Genomic DNA, 22132 nt, shown 5'->3' with positions numbered 1-22132 from the left:
CAAGTTTATTTAATCCCTCATAAGTAAATCTGACCCATTTCTTCCTTCTTCCCTCTCTAGGGCTCATTGCGAAAGAGACTCTGAATGGTGTTAAAAGGGAAGAAACCTCTCACCTAATCAGAGCAATTGCGGAGGGGGGGGGTTAGTTCGAACACATTAAAGTGGTTTGAAAAAGTTGTTGTCAATGAAACATTAGGATTACGAAGGTTTCCTCTAGCTAAGACTTAAATCTTGTGAAAAGGTCATGAAAACAAAGGAGCCTTATGCCAGTATGACATGGAGCTTCAAAAATATGGAGACATAGGAGGCTTATGCCAAGCTGCATGTAGAGGACAACGAAGGGGTTGGGATCATTTGTCTCGAGTCTTCATTATAATGCCCATCTTGTCCTCACAGTAGAGGGCAACTTACCTCGAGGCTCTTGGGATCATTTGCATGTAGAGGACAATGATTAACCGAACCGACCAATATATATATATATGTGTGTGTGTGCGTGTGTGTATATGTATATATGTAAATTACTTATATTTTTAATATATGTCACATACTATCTATATATTATATATAAATATATATGCATTATATACGTAAATGTATACATATATTATATTTATAATAATCTATTTATTATAAGTATATTATATATTGTATATTCTTATAATATTATAATCATTTATTATCTATAAAATAATATTATACCTATATTTATATAACATATATTATCAATATAAAAAACCAAAGAACCAAATCGATCAAAAAACAAAACCAATCAATCGATGGAACGGTTCAGAGGACTTGAAAAACCGGTAAGACTAGTTCAGTTTGAAAAAATAAATGCCTGTGGTTCGGTTAATTGAACCGTTGGCACCCCTACATGCTCCAACATGCAAAGAACCTTCAATTTTACCTTTTTGTTTCTTTTACTATGAGACAATAGCTTCTCACAAGAATGATCTTACCTTGTAATCTCATTCGACTTAGATGCTGGGGTGAAAAACCATTTCGGTTGTCTATTTCTGGCATTCCAACTCCACCAAACAATGCAATTTTTTATACATAAAGAAAAAAAGAAGCCTATATTTATACATTTAACAATGGTACAGCACGGAATTGGTGCAATGGTACAAGGTCTCCCCATATTGCTGAATTGGTTTCCTAATTCCAATGATCAATTATAAACTTTAAAACACAACTTAGCAGATACTAGAGATCAACCCCCTTATCGCTTTAATGCGTTCAAACCAACCCCCTAGCAGCTGTTGTGATTAGGTGAAAGGTTTCTCCCCTTTTTAACACATTCAAAGTCTCCTTCACAACAAATCCTAGATAGGGAAGAAGGAAGAAATGGTGATCCCGATGAGCATCCAACTCAGAAGTCAAGTATCATGGAGAGACAGATAACAGAGTTAGGCAATGTACTATCCCAACATAAAAGAATAGTTGGTTCCTTAGTTGAAATCTTAGTGGTGCTGATGCCTGGGAATTTACCTTCTACCGCAAAGAATATCTAAACAGTTATAAACAGTGGTCCATGGTTTATTCGGTCAAGTTAGATGATGGTGGAAGAATGGAAAAAGACACGAGCAGGAGAGAAAATCAAGATTTGGCACCAAAAGGTATGGATCCAAATGCATAATATACCACATAGATATATCTCGAATGAACATTGTAAAATCTTTGCCTTTGCTACTAGGAGGGTTCTACCTGATAATGAGTTCACTAAGGATGGAACCCCAATAGAGGTAAAACATTACGTCTGAGTAATGAAATTAACCAAAGGAAATCCCTCTTTAAGGGTTTTGCTCTCAATAATGTCAACAAGCCCACTAGAGTAAGATTTACCTATGAGGGATTAAATAAACTTTTCCACTATTGTGGTTTAATTGGACACAATTGGTGGAAGTGTAGATAGATCCCTCTAGGTGCTTCATTGGAAGCAATACAAAGAGAGCTTAATGACCACAAAATCGATTCACTAGGAGAATACAAGTCAGATTACCCACTGAAATACCCAGACCTTAGAAAGGACGGCACACCTTACAAATAAGTCCAGATAAATTGTTGAGATTGGAGCTCTAATGAAGACTCAGTGGAGGATAATGGGGCTGACAAGAGACAAAAGACTGCCAAAAACTCCTTGCAACTAGTTAAATCTCCACTGAAGGATGAGGGAAAGGAAGCAAAACTTCAACAACGAAGCTTGGAACATGTTAAGTCTTTGACTAAGAGAAAAAGGCCCGAGTCAAACTACAATGCAACTCGGAAGAGGCAAAAAACCTCTTGGGAAAAGAACCTCATAAAAACAAAGTTGTCAAATAAATCGAAAGAAGAGGATTGCATGTCTACTCTACTCTCTCAGGAGGATTAGGCCTGATTAATCCAACAAGTAGAGAAAGAAGAGGTAGACCCTTCAAATGGGAGACCACCCCGAATGACCACATTAGGTAGGAATATGGCAACGAGGCAGGGCAGGGATAGGGAGGCTCTCCCCATCCAAATCCTTGTCCCCATCCTCGCTAACGAAGACAAGGTTATCCCCATCGCCGTGATCTTTTATTATGTCAACCATTTTTTGTTTTTTATTTCATTTAAAAAATATACAAACATATTCAACCATATTTTTAAAAATATTAAAAAATATTAAAAATATTAATATATAGACGTATGTGTGCATATATACATATATAAATATATGCATACATATATACATATATATTAGTGGGACCCCACAAGGTAGGGATTAGGTCCCGACAGGGTGAAAACACTCCCCCCACCCCCACTAATGGGGATGAAAATTTCCCCATCCTCATCCCCACAAGGGGGGATCATCCCCATCTCCACCCCATTTGGGGCGGATCCCACAAGGATCAAGAAAATGGGGAAAGTTGTGATCCTTAACAATAGGGAGAAGGTGAGAAATACTAAGCAAAGGCACTTTGCAAGCAATCTCAACATCAAAACTATGAAAACCCAAGTCAAAGCAGAAACTGGATTGCCAACTTTATCACCTCGAATATCTCAAGCCTTTAATGAAATCTTAAACACCTAATTTTCAAAATTGGAAAATTTTGTACCCCACTTTATCTAGACAAGCAAACAGGGATAAGAGTTGTAAGGGAAAGACTTGATAGGGTCCTAACCAATATTCAGTGGTTAGAGACCATTGATTGTGAACACATTATAAGATGGAACCACGAAGATTTGGGAGAAAATTGTAAGAGATAGCTGGCAAGTCTAAATTGAGAGGTGAAAAACCTACAAAATTGTGAACAAATTTAGAATTATCAAGAAAAAGCTAAGAACTTGGAACATATGTATGGAGAAATAAAAAACAATATCAATCTACTAGAGGAAGCTATCCTCAAGGAACAATAGAGACCCATTATAAATATAGAACCAAAGGAATTGGAAGATTTAGAAAACCAATCCAATAGGTGGTTTTGATTCATGAAGAAAGATTATATAAGCTCAAGTCAACAGAACTCTAGTTAAAAGGTGACAAAAATGCAAAAGTTTGAAAGCAAGTGGGAAGGAGGAAGGGAATGATGCTGAATATGCATAGCATTACTGATTAAGTGTCAGCACTCAATTTTTGCTCGGTCTGCCACTTGAACCCCAATTTACCCCAAATTCTCGATCAAACCTTTTTGACCTCTCTAAAACACCCAAAAACCCAAAAAACTCGAACTTCACCCCGAAAGCCCTCAAATTCACCATTAAACTTGTCTGATACCTGTCTAATGGCCCCAATTGACCCCCACATACATCTCAACCATCAAATCAGACACAACCATCAGACCTAAGACCTCCCAAAACACTTACCTATAAAATTTCAACTTAAGATTCCTCCATTTAACCCTTCATCAAGTGAAGATTCCATTTTGACTTCCCTTATTAGCCTAGCCTAAACACTAAGAACCCAATTTACCTTGATCTTGACACATCTCAACCAATCAAATCACACTATTAAACTCTAGACACATCAAAGCACCTACCCATAAAGTTTCAACCCTAGACTCCTCCATTTGCTCATCCATCAAACAAATATTTTGTTTTAGAGCATCACATCAACCCAAATTCCTATGACCTTGACCCTCTAAAGACTGATTTGACATCACCAGATCTCAAACACCCCCAAATACCCACTTGTGAAATCTCAACCCACTGTTTACCCTTCAATCACACTAATCTCAACCCTCCATTTTTAACCCAAAAATCCCCACCATTAAAAACCAAGATCTCCAACTTAACCCCTAAACCCGGTTTGACCCAAATGTCCCAAAATTACAAAAATACCTCCAAGTTTCCCAAAATTTATGAAACTACCACTACACCATAGTATTGTTCAGGCAATATCACTCACTAATGAATCCAAGGAGTAAACATAGAGTATGATTCATTTTGGTTGTTTCGACATCTTGCCGCAACACCTTATTCAGTTCCACTCTCTGGTGACGCTACAAGATAGGTAACCTCTGTTTCACCTTTGTCATTGTTGGTGAGAGTTCAATCACAATGTTTAGATGGATCTCAATCTATTGTGCTTGTTTTGTCGAGGATTGATCTAAATGTTGATAATCAGATTAGGTAGTTCTTATTTTCTATTTTTGATTACTTATTTACTGATGTGAACCAATAGATGTATTTGAATCAAAATCTGTTTAATTCGATCTCACGATATCATGGCAGTAGACTTTGTCTTGGTTCATTGTTTTATCATCGGAGTTGAGGAAGACTCGTGGTATTTTTTGGGGCAATGAGAATTTTGATCTCATAACTAAAAATGAAAAATAAAATAAAAAAGGGAAGAAAGGAAAAATGTTAAAAAAAAAGTAAAGGATGACGACATGATTGAACAGAGGATAGTTTAGATCAATCGCAAAAATAGAAATAAAAAGAAAAAAGAAAAAAAATTAAAATAATGAATAAATTAGGAGAAAAGACGTGAAATAGAGAGGTTGTTATATTTGATTGCTCTGTTAATAGGACAAAGAAAAAGCTACTAATAAACATGAACAAGAAAAATAATAAAAATAAAGAATCAAGAAAATAAGGAAAATTGTCTTTCATGTTGTTTTGCTCGTGTAGCTTAGTCCCATTATGACAACATCATCTTAATTAATTAATTTTGTCTTTAGTATTGATGTCTACTATTTGAATCTCATGTGAACACCACCTATTGGACCCAAGAGAGGAGTGTCTAACCCTTTCTCTCCCATCCAAATCTTACCCGGACTAGTCTAACCAATGCCTCAGACTACTGGAGTCACTATTGAACAAAAATGATTTTGATACTATTTTCAAAAGTCCCATCACCTCCATTTCCTAACTGATGGGTGGCAACTCCAAATTCAACCCAAGTGAGCCATTTTTCCAATGCTCACAATAAGCTTCTATAATGTGATATACAAAGATTGATAGCAAAATTTTTGGCCGATAGAATGAACCCCCTTCTACCAAAACTCATTAGTCAAAATAAGGCAACCTATATAAAAGGGAGACTTTACACAACATTCTTTCAAAGGAGATAATTGACAAATCGAAAACCCAAAAGGAAAATAGATGGGAAGCATGACTATGGCCTTTAATAAAATGGGGTGGGATTTCCTAATTGAAACAATTGAGTAGAATGGATTTCCCAGATGTTTGTTATTGGGATGCAAGTTTAAACAAACTCCTAAATCAGGAAGAACAAGCAAGAAGACTGCAAAGAATTAAACTTTCTAGAACAGACCCCTCACATTTGTTGTTCGTTGATGGCTGTCTTATTGAGGCTTCACCAGACTCCTTCCTAGCTGTGAAGGCAGCCTTAAGAAAATTGGACAAGTTAATTGACAGCAAGTGAACTTCAACAAATCGGGTATAGTATTCAGCAAAATTACCCATAAGACTCATCAAAGATTTCTTTACAAAGCCCTGGGAATGAAAATAATGAATACAAATTCAAAATACCTGGGAGCCTGGATAAATGAAGAATAAGAGTGAAACTTTTAAAGAAATAACTATAAGGGTAGAGGGTAAACTAGAAAGCTGGAAGGCCAAAGTCCTCTCACGAACAGAAAGAACTACTCTACTGCAATTAATGGCACAAAACATCCCAGCTTACATGATGACAAGCCAGCTACCAAGAAAACTTTAAACAATTTAGAGAAAATGCAATAAAAATAGTGGAAAAGAAATTTGGATAAAGAACAAGGCTACAATATAGCATGAAAGAAAATTTGTAAACCAAATAACAAAGGAGACTTGGGCTTAAGGCTGACTGAACCTCTTAACAGAGCTCTCTTCTCAAAGCAAATCTGGAAATTTTTAAGTGAAAACCAACAGCTATGTAGTGATCAACTCAAAGAGAATATTGAAAAGTTGTAGCTTCTTTGATTGCAAAGTAAAAGTGGAAAGTTGCCTTAAAACTGAGAGATAAACTAGAAGGCACCTTGTGCTGGCAAATTGGTTATTGTCAGAAGATAACTGCTATAACGGATTCTTGGATCCCCTGGACAGCAAACAATACGCCAATACTTAGGCTTGAAGCTGTTCAACTCATTAAAAACATTCCTATCAGCCAACAAAGAAGCTCAAAGCCTCAAACACTAATGAAACACACACACACACACAAAATGGGGCCTTCTCCGTCAAATCAACCTACAGAAGCTTCGGTTTGGACCCTGATGTCTCGAGCTCACAAACCTTAATTAAATGGACCAGAATGTGGAAAATCAAGGCCCCTTGCAAACGTCTCCTGATTGGATGAAAATTTTTTAATATAGGCTGTAAGAACAAAACAATCTGAACCCAAAGACAGAAAAATGAGCTCTCTTGCTCCTGTCAGCAAAATGTTGAAAGACAGACTTACCTATTCTTTGAATGCGACCTAGTAAGAACAATCTGGCTTGAATCTCAAGTTGGACTCAACCCCGAAGAATATAGGTCAAAAAATTTAAATGCCCAAAAAAATCAAAGCAAGCCTATCTGAATCTGACGAATCTTAGCCATCCTGAGAAGCATCTAGGACCACAAAAATGATGTGTTCAGGAAAAACCCCAAATCCTCTAGATGTTCTTCAGAAAGCTAAGAGCTACATCATTCCAAAAGTTGCTAATCTCTACAATAAAAGCCAAGTCATGTAGCACATGTCATGGAAACAGTACTGGTTCTCCTTTAATTCACATTCCCTTCTTATTGTTGATGGTTATCAAGACAACCACATACAAAGAAACTATTGATGCTTATCTAGTCTCTTACACTCATCGGAATTGCATTACAAAAGGACAACCATGTTATGCAAATGACGCCACAATAGCTGAGCTCTAAGCAATCATCAAAGGCATAAAAATGATTGAGTTGGGCAACACAAAAACCGCTATAATTTCTGATGCCAATGATCTACTAACCAGAACGTGGAAGCTCTTTTTTCGTAAATGTAAATATTATATAATGTAGATAAGAAGGAAGTCTCTCGAGCTCATAGAGCAAGAACCTCTGGAACTAAATTCTTTTGGCAAAAGCCTCCCTGCTCAATTATGAGCTTGCTATTTTGTATAAGAGGCTCAATTTGTATCCATGATTGTTTTCAATAGATCCTCTTTTATCCAAAATAAAAATTAGACTTTCAAACTCAAATTCCAAGGAACGCATACAAATAATGTAGAGTGCAAAATTATGTACTATTTTGTATGTGTTTATATTGTATATATTTGAATTTGTACTCTTTCGAATTTGTATTCGTACCCTCCTCACCACCTCAGTTTGGAAGGAATACATGTAAAGTGCAAAACCCTGCTTTTTGTATTATTTTCAAGTATTTCACTGTACATATTTGTATTTGTACTCTTTCCAAACTGAGCCTTAAGCTTCCCGTCTTTTGGAGGATGACAAGTTTTACGCATCTCAAGAGTGCTTTTAATCACATTCATATCTTACCTGACTTCCACAGTGCAGGTGCAACTTTGGAGGAAATGATTCTCAAAGAATTTCCATTTATTAGAATTTAAAAAATATTTTAACCATGTGGAAACCTGAAGCTTTCTTGTTTTTTACTTACTTTGTCTAAGCAAATCCTTTCTTTTTTGGTAGGGTGGGCGATAAGTAAAAGGCATGATTCACTCCACGTCAGTGTGAACTACATCCACCGACTTTACCAGCTGAGTCAGTTGGCACCTTCCAAAATGTATGAAGCTCAAAAAACACACCCTTGTTTGTGTAGAAATAAAAATACTGCATTAAAAAATCACTTATTACCAAAGTATAATACACATAAAAAGATAACCACCTAATGCGTATATACAACTTGTTACTCAAGCCACTAAAAAAGTTAATAATCAAAAAACTGAAAATATTAAAGCAACATAAAAGCTTATACTTATAGCTCATTTAAAACCTACAAGTATAAAGCCAATTAGTATGGCTATATATGAAGCCATTAACCTAGCTATAATAAAGAACCACTAATTTCAGAATCATGTTATTGGGGTAGGGTTGTCAGAAAACTACACTTATTGGGATAGGGTTGTCAGAAAACTACACACTCATGAATACAGTCCGACCATGCCAAAAAGGCATGATATAAAAACCAATGAACAACAACTGATGTTCATAAAAAATCATGCAAGGGGGACCTGATTGGTCAAAGTTCTTTTCGCAACATACCCTTCTGGAATAAGAGATATTATGAATCTGTTGCACTCAGCCAACTTCTCAGGCACACCTTGTAAGTATGCATAAACAAGAAACAACCTACGTGTATGCACATTTATGTCTATTATAATGCATCTATTGATTTTCTGTGAGATATATCCCTAAAAATACTTGCTTCCAATTCACATCTAATCAGAGTTGCTCTTGCAAATAAATCAAATAATCAGATTAAACAAGCAAGAGATTCTACCAGGTGTCAACAACTATCTAGCTTATTAAAGCAACCAGGTAGGCACAAGACCAATTATGAAAGTCATAACCAACTCACATTGCAATACCCACAAGAAAACTTATTTTCAAATTTGCAGACCAAGCAACTATGTGTTACCAATGGCTCAAAAAACAACTGTTTGACTCCCATACATACATACATGCATGCATGTATATAAGTATATATAAAATCCACGAAGTTATATGCATCTCAGGTACTGAAATTCTTCTTATTCATTAAAACAAAAAAAGACATCTGGCATGTCTAATTGTTTATGCGTACCAGATATAACAGATATGATCATCTCTAACAGAGGTTATAGAACATGGGTACTGCACACTATCAGATTCATAATAATAACAGAATTACTGAATACAACTCCCCTTAAACTTGGTCAGAATTTAATACTCTCTTCACCTTTTCAGAAACTTCATTGGGTACCTGTTGGATACCTAATGCAATGGCATATTGTAGAAGGATCTGTAACAGGCTGTCATGGCACTGGTAAAGAGCATGGGAGAAATGCTGAGGAGATAATGACTGCTAGTGCTCTATTGCAACTTTAATATCTCCATCTGGATGACCCAAGACTGGAACCACGGTGGAAATAGTTACCAAAGTCTTGAAGATGTCCTGGAATTAAAGGACGAGGCTCCAAGAATCTAACATCTCTAGGCATGTATAATCATTATGCCATATGATCAAAACAAAACTACCTGTTTTTGCCATGTCCGTACACAATAAAAATATGTGGAACAGAATGAAAATAGTGTCCTTTCCTGAAGAGTGAAGAAACATAGCATTCACAATAAAAAATCAAAAAGTAATAAGAGAAAAGCCAATAAGCTGGGGACTCATAAATGGGAAGAGGATTATCACCTGTGTATATAGGAAAGAAAAGAACTGCATCATCCAAGTAGTGTTTAGGAACACTCAATGTATAGTAACAGAGTATGCATTGTTTCACAGATATGCTGTCCAGCAGAAGAAGTGCCCTTTCAGATAGTCACTTCCATAATGAATGACAAGGCAAGAATGAAGTAGGGGTGATAATTATTTTATATATATGAATATTTTCATGACACTATAAATTATATAAATTTTTTTGAAAAGTACAATAAAATTTTCATTAAGGCTCAGTTTGGAAGGAGTACAAATACAATTAAGTAGAGTGCAAAACCTTGTATTCTGTATTGTTTGTACTGTACATATTTGTATTGTACTATTTCCAAACTGAGCCTAAACATCAAAAAAAAAAATAGAGAGAATACAAAAGAAAGGTGATAAGACATCACCAAGGAGAAGAAACTAAAAGACCCCCTGAAACAAACATACAACTCAAAAAACAACCTTACAACAGAAGCTGAAACAAAAAAGACAGGACTCAAAAAACTAACAGCACCTCCCAGGCGCCAGTCAAAAACAGCAACTGCCCCACTGAGCAAACTGAAAAAACACCCAAGTTCCCCTCCCCAACCTCGACTAAATCAAGCTCCACAGTCTTCTCACACCGAATAGTACTAATCCTCCCTATCTAATTCATCTTCCTGTTTCAAACATGAAAAAACCTTAGTGACGTGCACAAGATGAGATTTATTCACTCCTCTGTGCTTCTTCACAGCCACCCCTGATTCTTTAATGGAAACCACAGCATCAATCGCCAACCTCCTCCTACCCAAACACTTCTACTATAAGGTCTTCTGAACTCCTTCAAGGAGCCTCATTGTCCTCTGTACCAGCAGACTGATCTTTTGACTTCTATTGGGAACCTCCTCCCCACACACTGGCGCTACTTGGAAAGGAACCAAACTGGGTCCTGAGCAAGAAATGCCATGCACTTGATGACAACCAGAACATCATCTGTAATTGAGTTCTCGGTTGATCTTTCTGCACCTATCACATGCCGTTAGCTCTCCTCTAAAGCTTCACCCAAATGTTTCCTTTCACTCCCCAATACTATAAATTCTGAGTACAATTTGCTGCTCAAATCACGGTGCAGAGACCTCCCACAAACTCAAAGCTATTTAGCTCTGATCTCACTCTCTCCTTTCTCATATCTTGTAATAACCTAGACCCCATCCTGCTTTAAAACATTTTCCTTTTTAAAACTCCTACTCCAATTAAACAACACCCCAAGGCCTTTCACCTTTTTAATAACTTTTTCTGAATTACACCTACCTCTTAAAACCTTAAACTTGCCCCTCCACCTTTACTACGAAACGCCTTTGTCTTTTCCTTTTTAAAAGTGGTCCCCATTCGGTCCACTCTCCTTGCTAGAACCTACAATCACCAATCCCCCTTCCTCTCCTGCACCATTCTCACCCAACTCCTTGTCTCCTTAAAAAATTTCAGACCTACCCTCCATGTGTCCCTCTTCTTGTGTCACCCCCACAATTCTTCCCAGGGTTAACTTTGGCTGTTGGGGCCCAACAGCATAGGCTGTTGAGAAGTTTCTGGGCTGGGCATGTTCTTGGCAGTTCACCCATTCACGCCCATGCTTTGGTTTTTAGTAAAAATAAATTAAGTACCCTCCATGTGTCCCTCTTCTTGTGTCACCCCCACAATTCTTCCCAGGGTTAACTTTGGCTGTTGGGGCCCAACAGCATAGGCTGTTGAGACAGTTTCTGGGCTGGGCACCTATTCTTGACCATGCTTTGGTTTTTAGTAAAAATAAATTAAGATATAATTATTAATTTACCCATTCTCATGGTAACGTGGCATTCCCAGAAATTCTCTCAACAGCATAGGCTGTTGGCCCCCAACAGCTAAAGTTTTTCCTTCTTCCCACGCCTCCTACTTTAATGCATTGTTCCCTTACCTTTCACAAACTCCTCCCACCCAACACTTCAATTGCCTTGCTTTCACCACCAACAATGCCCTTCAGCCTGACTCCTCCAAAATTGAAATTTTGCTTTCCAAACCTAACAACAAGTTGTCTTCAACCTCGTCCAACACTTCAGCTCCATAAAAATCTCCATGGTTCTGCAACTCCTTACCAAAACCTTCCCCTATCATCCCCATTCTAATCTCATCGTTCTTAGGTTCCAACTCCACATATAGGGCACATGGTACAGCCCAGGCCACCTTGGGTATGCCACATATTGTAGCAAGGCCCATTATCACTCCTATTACCAAGTAACATTTCCTCGTATAAATAACATCGAAACAAGCTACCAAGCTGAAACATGAACAGCTAGTGGCATTTCTTGTCAGCCTGTGCACAAGCAAGAAGCGGAGGTAAGAAGCCAAATACTGGCACTACAATCTATGTATAGGATTCTTTCTAGTTTCTGCTCCTGGACCTTTTTTTAAGAAATGTAATTTTATTAAACTATAAAGATGCAAACTGAAAAAGTACAAGGAGTAAGCCTTACCTTAGCAGATTCCAATACTGTCGGATATTGTAATCAACTATAGAAAATAGATTTACATCTACAACCCCTTTTGCACAGATTCAGAACAGAACATCAACAGATAAAACAGAATAGAAAGAGATCCTATATTCAGAGCAGAATGTAAACAGATAAAATAAAACACAAAGGGATCCTACCAAACTCTTGGAATAGAGACGCCCAGCTAAAAATTCTACCTACCACAATTATTATCAACTCATTCTCAAGGGGTGAAAGTCCTGATTGAAAAATAGATCCCCAAGTAGGAATCATGTTATAAATGACAAAAAAAAACCCTGTGGAATATAGTCCCTCAAATGTTAGCTTTTGTACAATTTCCCAAAAGAGATGAGACTGGCAATTCTATATCCTATAAGTCTATAAAAGAAAATAGTAAAATACCTAAAACAAAAGCACCATAACCCAGCAATTCTCAGTCAACGCCCCCCTCCCCCTTCCTAGTTAGGCCTGGGTTGGATTGGAATCAACGGTTTCTAACTCTATCATCATCATGGTCATCATCATCTAAGCCCCTTAAGTCCTTAACCCAGCTATATGCAATTCTGTTCTGTTCAATGCTATATCCATTGTTAAATTATGAGTGTTTAAATCATTTCTTACTACTTCGATTAATGGCCTTTTTGGTCTGCTCCTAGCCCTTCTAGCCCCTCTAGCCCCTTCAACTTATAACTGATTGCTTTTCCTTATGAGTGCCTCAAGTGGTATTTTATGCATGAAACAAAACACCAAGTCTACTTTCTCTCATTTTATCACCTAGTGGAGCTACTTCTAGGTTCCTCCGAATGACTTCATTTCTGATCCTATCCTTTCAAGTATTTCTACTCATCCACATCTCAACATACGCATTTCTGCCACACCCATTTTTTGGACACCTTGTTTTATACAAGGATGCCTAATTCTAGAGAGTACAGCCACACCCCACGATTCTCCACCACATGATTGTCAGAAGCCAAATAGATCTCTTTGCTCATTAGCCTTGATTGCTTGTTTCCTATCTTTACTATGTAAGGCTAGAATCTCACACCCTTGGGCCTATTGTTTTTTATTTAGATTTCCTGGTCTGGATTCCCAGGCTTTGAGACCCATGTGTCAGATTAAGTTACAGCACACTTCTATGTGTGTCAAAGTCGCACACTTCTATGTGTGTCAAAGTCCAACATTCCACAGATTCTTGGAGGACAGTTCAAAATAATATTTCCTTTTTGTCCCCTGGTTTATTTGACATAAATGAATGGATAAATGCACAAGATGAATACCTTTTCTCGTATAATATAGTACTCAGTAACAACAGAAACATTTTAGACCCCTTTCCCCTTTTTGTAGGAACGTTAGGAGTCAAAAAGACATGAACTAATTCAATAGTATGTACTTTCCCATGAACATACCCATGACTCCATGTTTCTCATCCTGTCAAAGTTGGACTCTTGGACAAAATCCAGTGTCCATGACCATATAACACTGCATGCCACAAACCATGGTAACACTTTCTAGAAGCATGTCTTTCATAACAAGAACACATACATCAAGATGCATGCAATTTCTCTCCCTATAACGTCAATTCTGAATTATGGTCGAAAACTCATCACTGTAATTGAACCAAGATGATAGCATAAAGCTGAATTTTGACGGAAGTAGTCCAGGAAATCCTGGCCCCTCAGGTATAGGAGGGGTTTTGAGAGATAAGGATTGTAATATCTTAGCCTTGTACTTGGGTTCAGTGGGAAATGGGAATAGGAGACTCAAAAATGGGCTGAGTTGTTGGCAGCTTTACAAGGTATTCAGATCACTAATCAACTTGGTGTTCAGAATCTTCAAATTGAAGGAGATTCCAAGGTTGTTGCAGGTTGGTCAACAGATCCAAACTCAGTCATTTGGTGCTACAATAACCTCTCAAAGAAGGCTAGCTGGTTATTAAGGAATATGAATGTTAGTGTACATTGGCATTGGGTTGGCAGTTCTGCAAATGCAATGGCAGATTATCTTGCAAAACAAGAGGTTTTGACGGAACATTTGTACTGGGCTACCTTGTAATCTTTATCTATAGTGAGGTGGTTTTCACTTTTAAGGGAGCACCTTGCACCTCTCAGTGGGATGCTTGTAACAGTTCTCATATTTTCTTAATAAAATTCCTCTTCAATTATCAAAAAAACAAGATGATAGCAACATGATAATTCAGTTGCAACATGGAGAAAAAAATCATGCACAGTGGAAGAGTAAACTCCAACTCCAGAAATTTAGCCCCACTGGTTCAAATGTGGTATTAAAGATAAGCAGTGAAGAAGATGGAAATGATAAGGTAAGAAAGTAAGGAATAGGAAAAAAAAGAATAAGGAAACTTAGTATCAGTCTATAGGAGTTTAGGACAAAAGGAAACTTTGTCTATTTCAAAAAGGATGTAAATCAAAAATAAATTTGACTGTGTCTCTCTGCAGTGATGAATGTGATGATCAAAATAGTACATTATGTCAAGATAATGAACAAACTTTTGCAGATTTTACAACTTATGACATTTTAAGGAATTGACAGTAAGTGGATTCCTCATCTACGGCCACAATAGTTCAGTCACTAGAATGGTTTCATCCAAACTCAAATACAATCAAGTTGAACTTTGACAGTTGCAACAATGGGTATCATGCACTATCAGGAATTGGGTGAGTTTTTAGACATAAAAGCAAGGGAACTTCCTAGCTTTATACTCAGTAACAGCAAGTTATGGTGATTCCATTTGGCTAAAATATTGACATTCTGCATGATTACAGATGCAAAAAAATCCTTGTGCTACAAAGATTCTTTGGTTGAAGGACACTAACGTGTGACTATATGGTGGCTAAGAAGGGTCATGGAAGAATGCACACACTGAGGGCAATCTCAAATTGGCATCACAGCAAAGGATAGTTTATAAGTGAACACCAGGGTCAGTCTTATGAATTAGAAAAACAACAGATAAACAGACACCAGATGTATTGGTGCCTAATACGCCAAGGAAAGAGTGGGTGTTATGCAAAATCATCATTTGACTAGCTGCCTTTGTGGGGTGCAAGGCACCTGATGCACAAATTCTTATTAATAGCTCAATGAATAAATTCAACTGTTACTGATAAAAAAAAAAACAACCTGGATATCAACAACCTATCCAAGAAATCCTGTACAAGTCATCTCTCTTCATAAGCCAAATACAGAAGGTGCATGCACAAGTTTTTTAGCTAAATGCAGGTTCATCAAGCAATTAGAATTTATGAGCACATGATGCTCACTATAAAATTAGAACGAGTACCACACTGTCACCCTCGGTCCTCCACAAATGAGGCTCCACAATAGAAGTATCAAAAGTTTCAAGTCATTAATCATCCACCAAAATGATTCAATAAAGTCAAATGACCTTAAAGCCTTCATAGACTTAAGAAGCATACCCTCTAAGATGCCAAGAATAGTTAGCACACCAATGCACATCAGTTATAGATTATGGCAAAAATTTAACACCCAAATCAATTAAAGAGACAATCATACTTCCCAAATTAATCAAATCCACTATAGCAGCTTCAGGATCTAATCCTCAGTCCACAATGTATATGTCAAAAGAAATATATAGCAGGATTACGACATAAAATGGGCTCCTCAAATTTATTTATCAAGTTACACAGACAATCATGCCCATCAACAGCAGCAACCCTGATAGAATTATAGGATATGATTATCAGTTCCACCATTATATCTCTAAGAGCATTAGAACTATTATTCAACTTGAAGCTTGATTTACTTGTAATGGAATCAAGAACCATCAACGATGAACACTCAGCTATCTTTTCCTGATAAGAACTCCAATTAGGATTGAATCAACTTTGAAAGCAACGAATTTGGGAAATCATCAAAAAAAGTCTCTCACAATAGATAAGCCCCAGATTAAGCCAAAATACTAAAGATATCAGAAATGAAACTGCAATAGGAACATGGCTATTATACTCCTCCATGTAAGCATCAAAAACATATCATATTGGGCTTCATTGCACATGAAACAAAGTATGCCTTCTGCAACAGGAGTATCTAAAAGCCCACTAAAGCACTTCCACATGCTACAAAAGACACTCAAGCTATAGATGGTGTTCTTTAAAAAGCAATGCTAGCATCAAAAGCTAATGTCCTTCATTTTTCCTCGAGGAACTGTTAAGTGGAGCGCATAAGGGCCATCAAACTCTAGATTATGCTCCAATGAAAATTGATACTCAGGATTTAAACATTAACAAGAGGAAATTCCCCATGCATATCCCACTGCATTCAGATTTGAAAACCTGATTAATCCCCTCCAGAGCCCATATACTTCTGCAACCTCACCAATAAAACAAAAAATTATTTTAACATCCAAGAAGAAAAAAGTATCCAGTTTTATTCACTTTAAGCTTCCGGGTAAATGATCACTAATTGGTAACCTCAGATCAGGACATAATTATGACCATAAGCAGCAAAGTGATACCTCCAGATCAACCTCAAGAGCCTGTATTTGATCTTTTCATAAACTTTCACTGGGGCAAATTGAAGTATCATTGTCATTGATTCTCGGTAGTCTTAGTTTCAATGTTTTTGAACTCCTTGAAGGACATAAACTATACTAGACAAAGCAATACACTGAACAAATTCCAACATAAAATTCATAAAAGAAAGAAGGGGATCCAAAAGAAAACTACTTTTTAATTATTTTCCCCCAAAAAGGTAGCGAACTTGTCCAACACTCAGCAACAGTGTGTCACATATCTGCAAGACCAGCTACAAACTGTTAACATAAGAACTTGCCATGCATAAATAACTGCAATCATATTTATGCTAGAAATTAGAGTTTGTTTCTGAAGAGAAACAGTTATTACCAAAAGCTTTGCAGGTCTAATAGTAATAGCCACCTCCAAATGGGCGATCACCATAAAGAGAAGAGTATGGACCACGACCATACTGTCAATATGAAATATGATAGGTGAACATCATGCTATGCTACTTAGAACAAAAGAAATAAGATGAATAATAAAGAAAAATCAAGAAGAAAAATTAGTACTTACATCAGAACCGTAATAATCATGTGAATATAATCCACCTCCAGGTCCAAAAGAATCTGATTAAATATCAAATGTAAATATAAATTTAATAGAGATGTAAACAGCATGTACATACACACATAAATAGGTAAATGCATACATACCTCGATAATGAGCACTACGAGACAGTGAAGCAGGCTCGGGATGACCATACCGGGGACGAATTCCACTTGGTTCAAAGTAACTAGGCTCCTGGTCCTACAGCCAAGTGAGCCAACATTTAAAAGCACAAATCAGTTTGCACTAGTAATAACAAGTTCTGGCAACACTAGAAAAATAATAAATTAGTTATTGATACTAGGAAAACAATGATGTGAATACATCATATAGAGGATGTTTCCTCACCACCATAGAAAATGGCCGTTTCATTCCATGCCCCCTCTCATACAGATAAGGATCATCGACATAGTATCTGCCACCATAAGGTCGGTTAAAATCTCCTGAGGAAAATGCTTGCCTCCTAGATTGAATTTGCTTTCCATGAGTTCTCTCACTGGCAACATTCCTAGGCCTGTCAGGCCTCCTTCCTACTATTGTAGAATAACAAAATATGAAAAGGCATTAAAAAGTAATATTGAATTGATGAAAATAAAACAGTTAAACAAAGGAAGGTTGTATAAACTTTCTCAACAAGGATAACTTGAAAAAACCTGAAAGACCTTGTCCACTAAAAGCCCGTCTTCCACGATAATCAATATCATCTGCAAAAGCAAATCTCCCAGTTTGGCCCTGTCCCCGTGGATAAAAATTCTTGCCACGGATGAAGGGACGTGCTCCACGTCCAAAGCCTCTGACTGCTCAGAAGAAAAGAGGAATTTAACAATTAACAGGTATTCATGAGTTAAGCCACAACCAACTTATTATACAAATATTAAATCACTAAATCTAGAGAAAGTACCACTACCAGAGCGACCAATTCGAAATCCACCTCGCATATCACCCTTCACTGCCTGAGTCTTTGGCAAAGGATTTGATAATCTCACTTTGACTTTCGTCTAGAAAGCAGCAAGAACAGAATTAACTTTCTTAATAAGAACATATAATACAATTTGCAGCCAAACATGTCCAAACACACAAAAATCCTTGTAGGCAGGTATATACAATTGTACAGACATAAACTGTCTAATAACAGATCCATGCTAAAGATATAGCAAACATATCTACAGGTATTAGTTCCAATGTTTTAAAAGGCGTGGGAGGTGTACACCTAGAGGCGCGCCTCCAGGCGAAGCGCTCCCAAAATGCCCTGAGGCATATGCCAGAGCCGCTGACACCTCTGAGGCATACGCCGCAGGTGCAAGCGCTTTTTTCATGAGGTGTGCTAGAGGCGTACGCCTCATGCACATCTGATATAAAAAGACAGAAAAAAAAAAAAGAAAGAAAGAGAAAAAAAGGAAAGGAAAAGAAAGGAAGGGAAGAAAAAATAAGGGAAAAGAAAGTGGTTTGCCCCCTGCCCCTTTGGCCTTCTTAATTAGACCTGTTCATGGGCTGGGCTCAGGCTTGGCTTTTGCCAAATTTTGAATGGGGCCTGGCCCGAAGCCCGAGCCCAACAAAGTGCAAGTCAGGCCCGAAGCCCGGCCCAAGAACAGGTCTATTCTTAATATAAAAGTTTTTTTATTAAAAATAAGGAAAAAATGAGATCCCCCCTTCCTCTTCATCCTCCTCCAAACCCCCCTCCTCTTAAGGAGGCTTACGCCTCTTGCGTTCTGAACTACGCCTCACGCCTCTAGTGGAACGCCTATCATGCCTCCACATTTTAAAACATTGATTAGTTCCAAAACTCAACCCTTTCCCTCATTTATCTTATAGAAAAAACAGGAAAAAAATTATTGGTAATAATCACAACCTGATCTTTCTGAACTCAAAATGCATGCTTAACATCTTAGTAAACATGTGGGATACTATGTGATCCAAAAGAAATACAAGAAATGTACCTTTGATTTCCCATCACCCAGTTCTGTACCATTTACACCATCAATGCAAGCAATAGCAGCTTCATGTGTAGTAAAATCAACAAAACCAAAATCTTTCCTCTTTGCCGTCGACATATTCCGGGCAAGAACTATGCGTTCAATCTCCCCATACTCTTTAAAATGCTCTCTAACATGATCCTCATCCCAATGAGGAGGGAGCCCATCTACAAAAACAGACTTAACCTGGGACATGACCTCTGGATCTGGCTCACGTAATGGTTCAGCAAAGGCCACCTTGGCAGTTCTCTCAGCATGGCCAAAAATCACATCTGTTTTTTGCAGGCGCTTGTATGCTTGCATTGCATCAGCATGACAAGAAAACTCAAGGAATGCAAAGCCTCGACTCAATCCTTCATGTTGTGGGTCTGGAACAAGTGTAATATTTTCGATGCCTTCAATGCCATACTCTTTTAGCTTTTGCTTAATCTGTGCACACAAACAATATCAACAAACGAGAAATAAACCAAACAAACAAATATGTAATTCTGCTAGTTTAAGAGTCTTACGGCTTCCTTTGTCCAGGTATTGCATATGTTACCCAAGAAAAGTGTATCATTGTCCTCGCTGGGAGCAGTACCGCAACGCTTTCCACGTATCTGTCAAAAATAATTAACAAGTAATTAGGACTAAACCAGGAAAAGAAACAAGTAAAGAGCTTTCCAGGATTCAGAGAAGGGATCTATACAATGGGATTCTTCAATTCTGATAAAGCACGGGTAGCGTGCTCCTTATCCGCAAACTTGACAAATGCAAACCCCTTATTCTTATTAGTCGACGGGTTCCTATGCAACCGAACTTCAACAATCTCTCCAATTGATTCGAAAGCTATTCTCACATCCTCCTCCACGGCATCCCGATCCAACCCACCTACAAATATCTCATGCTCTTTCTTCATCTTCCGCTCCTTGGCAGCAGCAGATATTTCCAGCTGTTCTTCCAATCCCGCAGCATCCTCATCCCACGCCGCCTCCTCTTCTTCTGCTCTCTCTTCATCCCCACGTCCTTCAAATCCCTCTTGCTCACCAAAGTCCTCTATCCCATCATCAAAACCATCCTCATTCTCCTCTGTTTGAGCATTCTCACCTTCAATGCCTCCTCTATCTTCTTTCACTAGGTCACCGACAGGCTCCTTTTTGTCATCGGAAGCTTCTGTCACCCCCTCCGACTTGATTTCATCCTTCACCTCCTCGTCCCCCTTGACAATAACAGATTCCTTCTTCGTCGAACATTCTTGAACCTTTGCAACAACCAGATCTTCCTTTTTGTGGGACTCTTTTACATGCTCGACAGCAATTTCTTCCTTTATTTGAGAATCCCCAACTGCAGCAACTGCAGGTTCCTCCTTCGAAGAATCACCAATATTTGCACCCACCTGATCTTCCTTATTTGTCGATTTATCAACCTTCGTACTTACAGCCTCCGCTGGCTTAGGGTTCTGTGCAGAGGAAGCTTTGGCTGCAGAAGGGGTTTTAGTTTTCCCGGATGTTTTCTTGGCCGAAGATTTAGCAGCCGGGGCCGCTTTCGTCTCCGGCGTTGTCTGTGCAGTATCAACTGATGTACTCGCATCTTCCACTACAAAAATAAATAACACGTATTCATGCTATAGCTGCGTACAGACTACCATCATCATCCACCAAAAAAAAAAAAAAAACAATACTTGTAGAACAATTAATAGATACACAGATAAAAGGGTACAAGGGCTACCTTTGGCTTCGGGTTTTGAAGCGGACAAGGGAGTTGCTGGTTTCGCAGCAGCGGTGCTATTTTTCGATGGTTTTGAAACGGTTGTAGATGCAGGTTTGGTCTCGGCGGATGTCGGCGTTGTTGACTCTACGGCTCCCTCCGAGGGCTTCGTAGGTGTTTTAATGGCGGACCTCTTCGCCGGAGCTTTCTTGGTGGCCCCGGATTTGGGGGTTTCGGCATTCCGAGTTCTCATTGTGACGGAAATAGGATGCTGGACTACGGAAGGATGCAGTTTCTCTCTACTCTCGGAATTTAAAGGTGGAAACTTTGGAAAGCCTGGAATACTGAACAAGACTAACGCAAAGAGAGAGAAGCGGGCTGGCAATAGAAATAATAAGATACCTTAAGATGCTTCTATCAAACATCCGCCAAAATGTCAGGATGGCCGAGTGGTCTAAGGCGCCAGACTCAAGTTCTGGTCTTCGAAAGAGGGCGTGGGTTCAAATCCCACTTCTGACAATACTTTTCAATATTTCTCTAAATTATTTTACGCATCATGCTATCTACATTATTTATTTATTTATGTGTGTATGAGTATGTATAAATATGTATTTTATTAATAAGTAATTTATAATTTATTTTTTCTATATGTAATATATGCATTATTTTATATTTAATTTATGTTTGTAATTTTTTTGTTTAAAAAAATATTAAAAATTACAATTTGAGACCAAAAAAAAGTTTTTCTTGGGAAAAATAGTGGGACAAGGTGCCTACGGCCCTTGGGATACATAGATCTTGAAAAAATATCCAAAATTAAAACAAAAAACAATATTATCTTAATTGGACATCAAAATGCAAAGTTATGGTCTCCCAAAGTTTGTATACACATTTAGTGTGCAACTTGTGACTCGGTTATTAGGACGAATGTGTCAATGGTCCAACCATCTAGGTAGGGTGATTTTTTACCCAATTAACATTTTTTTACTATTCTTTGGGTTTTAATAAAACCAAACCCCAAATCTTGGTCGGGTGGTGGTTTGAACAATTCAACCGATCAGGTCAACTATAGGTTGAAAA

General features: G+C 37.8%; 1 protein-coding gene and 1 non-coding gene across 21 annotated transcripts; one reads left to right on the top strand and one right to left on the bottom strand.

The window, feature by feature from the left end:
* Nucleotides 1-9120: 9120 nt before the first annotated feature.
* LOC104602057 (uncharacterized) lies at nucleotides 9121-21409 on the bottom strand. Of its 20 annotated transcripts, none has more exons than XR_016077701.1 (12): nucleotides 21074-21408; nucleotides 20055-20941; nucleotides 19876-19965; nucleotides 19331-19795; nucleotides 18295-18391; nucleotides 18047-18190; nucleotides 17742-17926; nucleotides 17501-17594; nucleotides 17361-17413; nucleotides 17175-17256; nucleotides 9785-9879; nucleotides 9121-9684 (listed from the first exon to the last, which is right to left on the bottom strand). XR_016077701.1 is itself a non-coding variant. In XM_019198563.2 (11 exons), exons 1-10 carry the CDS (start codon nucleotides 21303-21305, stop codon nucleotides 17191-17193), a joined length of 2310 nt encoding a protein of 769 aa, XP_019054108.1. In that variant the 5' UTR covers nucleotides 21306-21409; the 3' UTR covers nucleotides 16837-17064; nucleotides 17175-17190. The 20 variants fall into 20 exon arrangements, 16 of the variants coding, with proteins under 16 accessions (XP_019054108.1, XP_010263927.1, XP_019054107.1 ...); XR_016077702.1 differs by having other exon boundaries at nucleotides 9121-9621; XR_016077705.1 differs by having other exon boundaries at nucleotides 9121-9621; nucleotides 17742-17923; nucleotides 18056-18190.
* Nucleotides 21410-21487: 78 nt separating this feature from the next.
* TRNAL-CAA (transfer RNA leucine (anticodon CAA)) lies at nucleotides 21488-21571 on the top strand. The gene has a single exon. It is a non-coding gene; the product is annotated as a tRNA-Leu (tRNA).
* The last annotated feature ends 561 nt before the right edge of the window (nucleotides 21572-22132 follow it).

Source organism: Nelumbo nucifera, chromosome 6 (assembly GCF_055504915.1).
Source record: "Nelumbo nucifera cultivar China Antique chromosome 6, China Antique-T2T, whole genome shotgun sequence".
In the NCBI taxonomy this organism is placed as follows: Eukaryota; Viridiplantae; Streptophyta; class Magnoliopsida; order Proteales; family Nelumbonaceae; genus Nelumbo; species Nelumbo nucifera.
The sequence above is the reverse complement of the archived record's forward strand: the minus strand, read 5'-3'. Positions and strand labels throughout refer to the sequence as shown.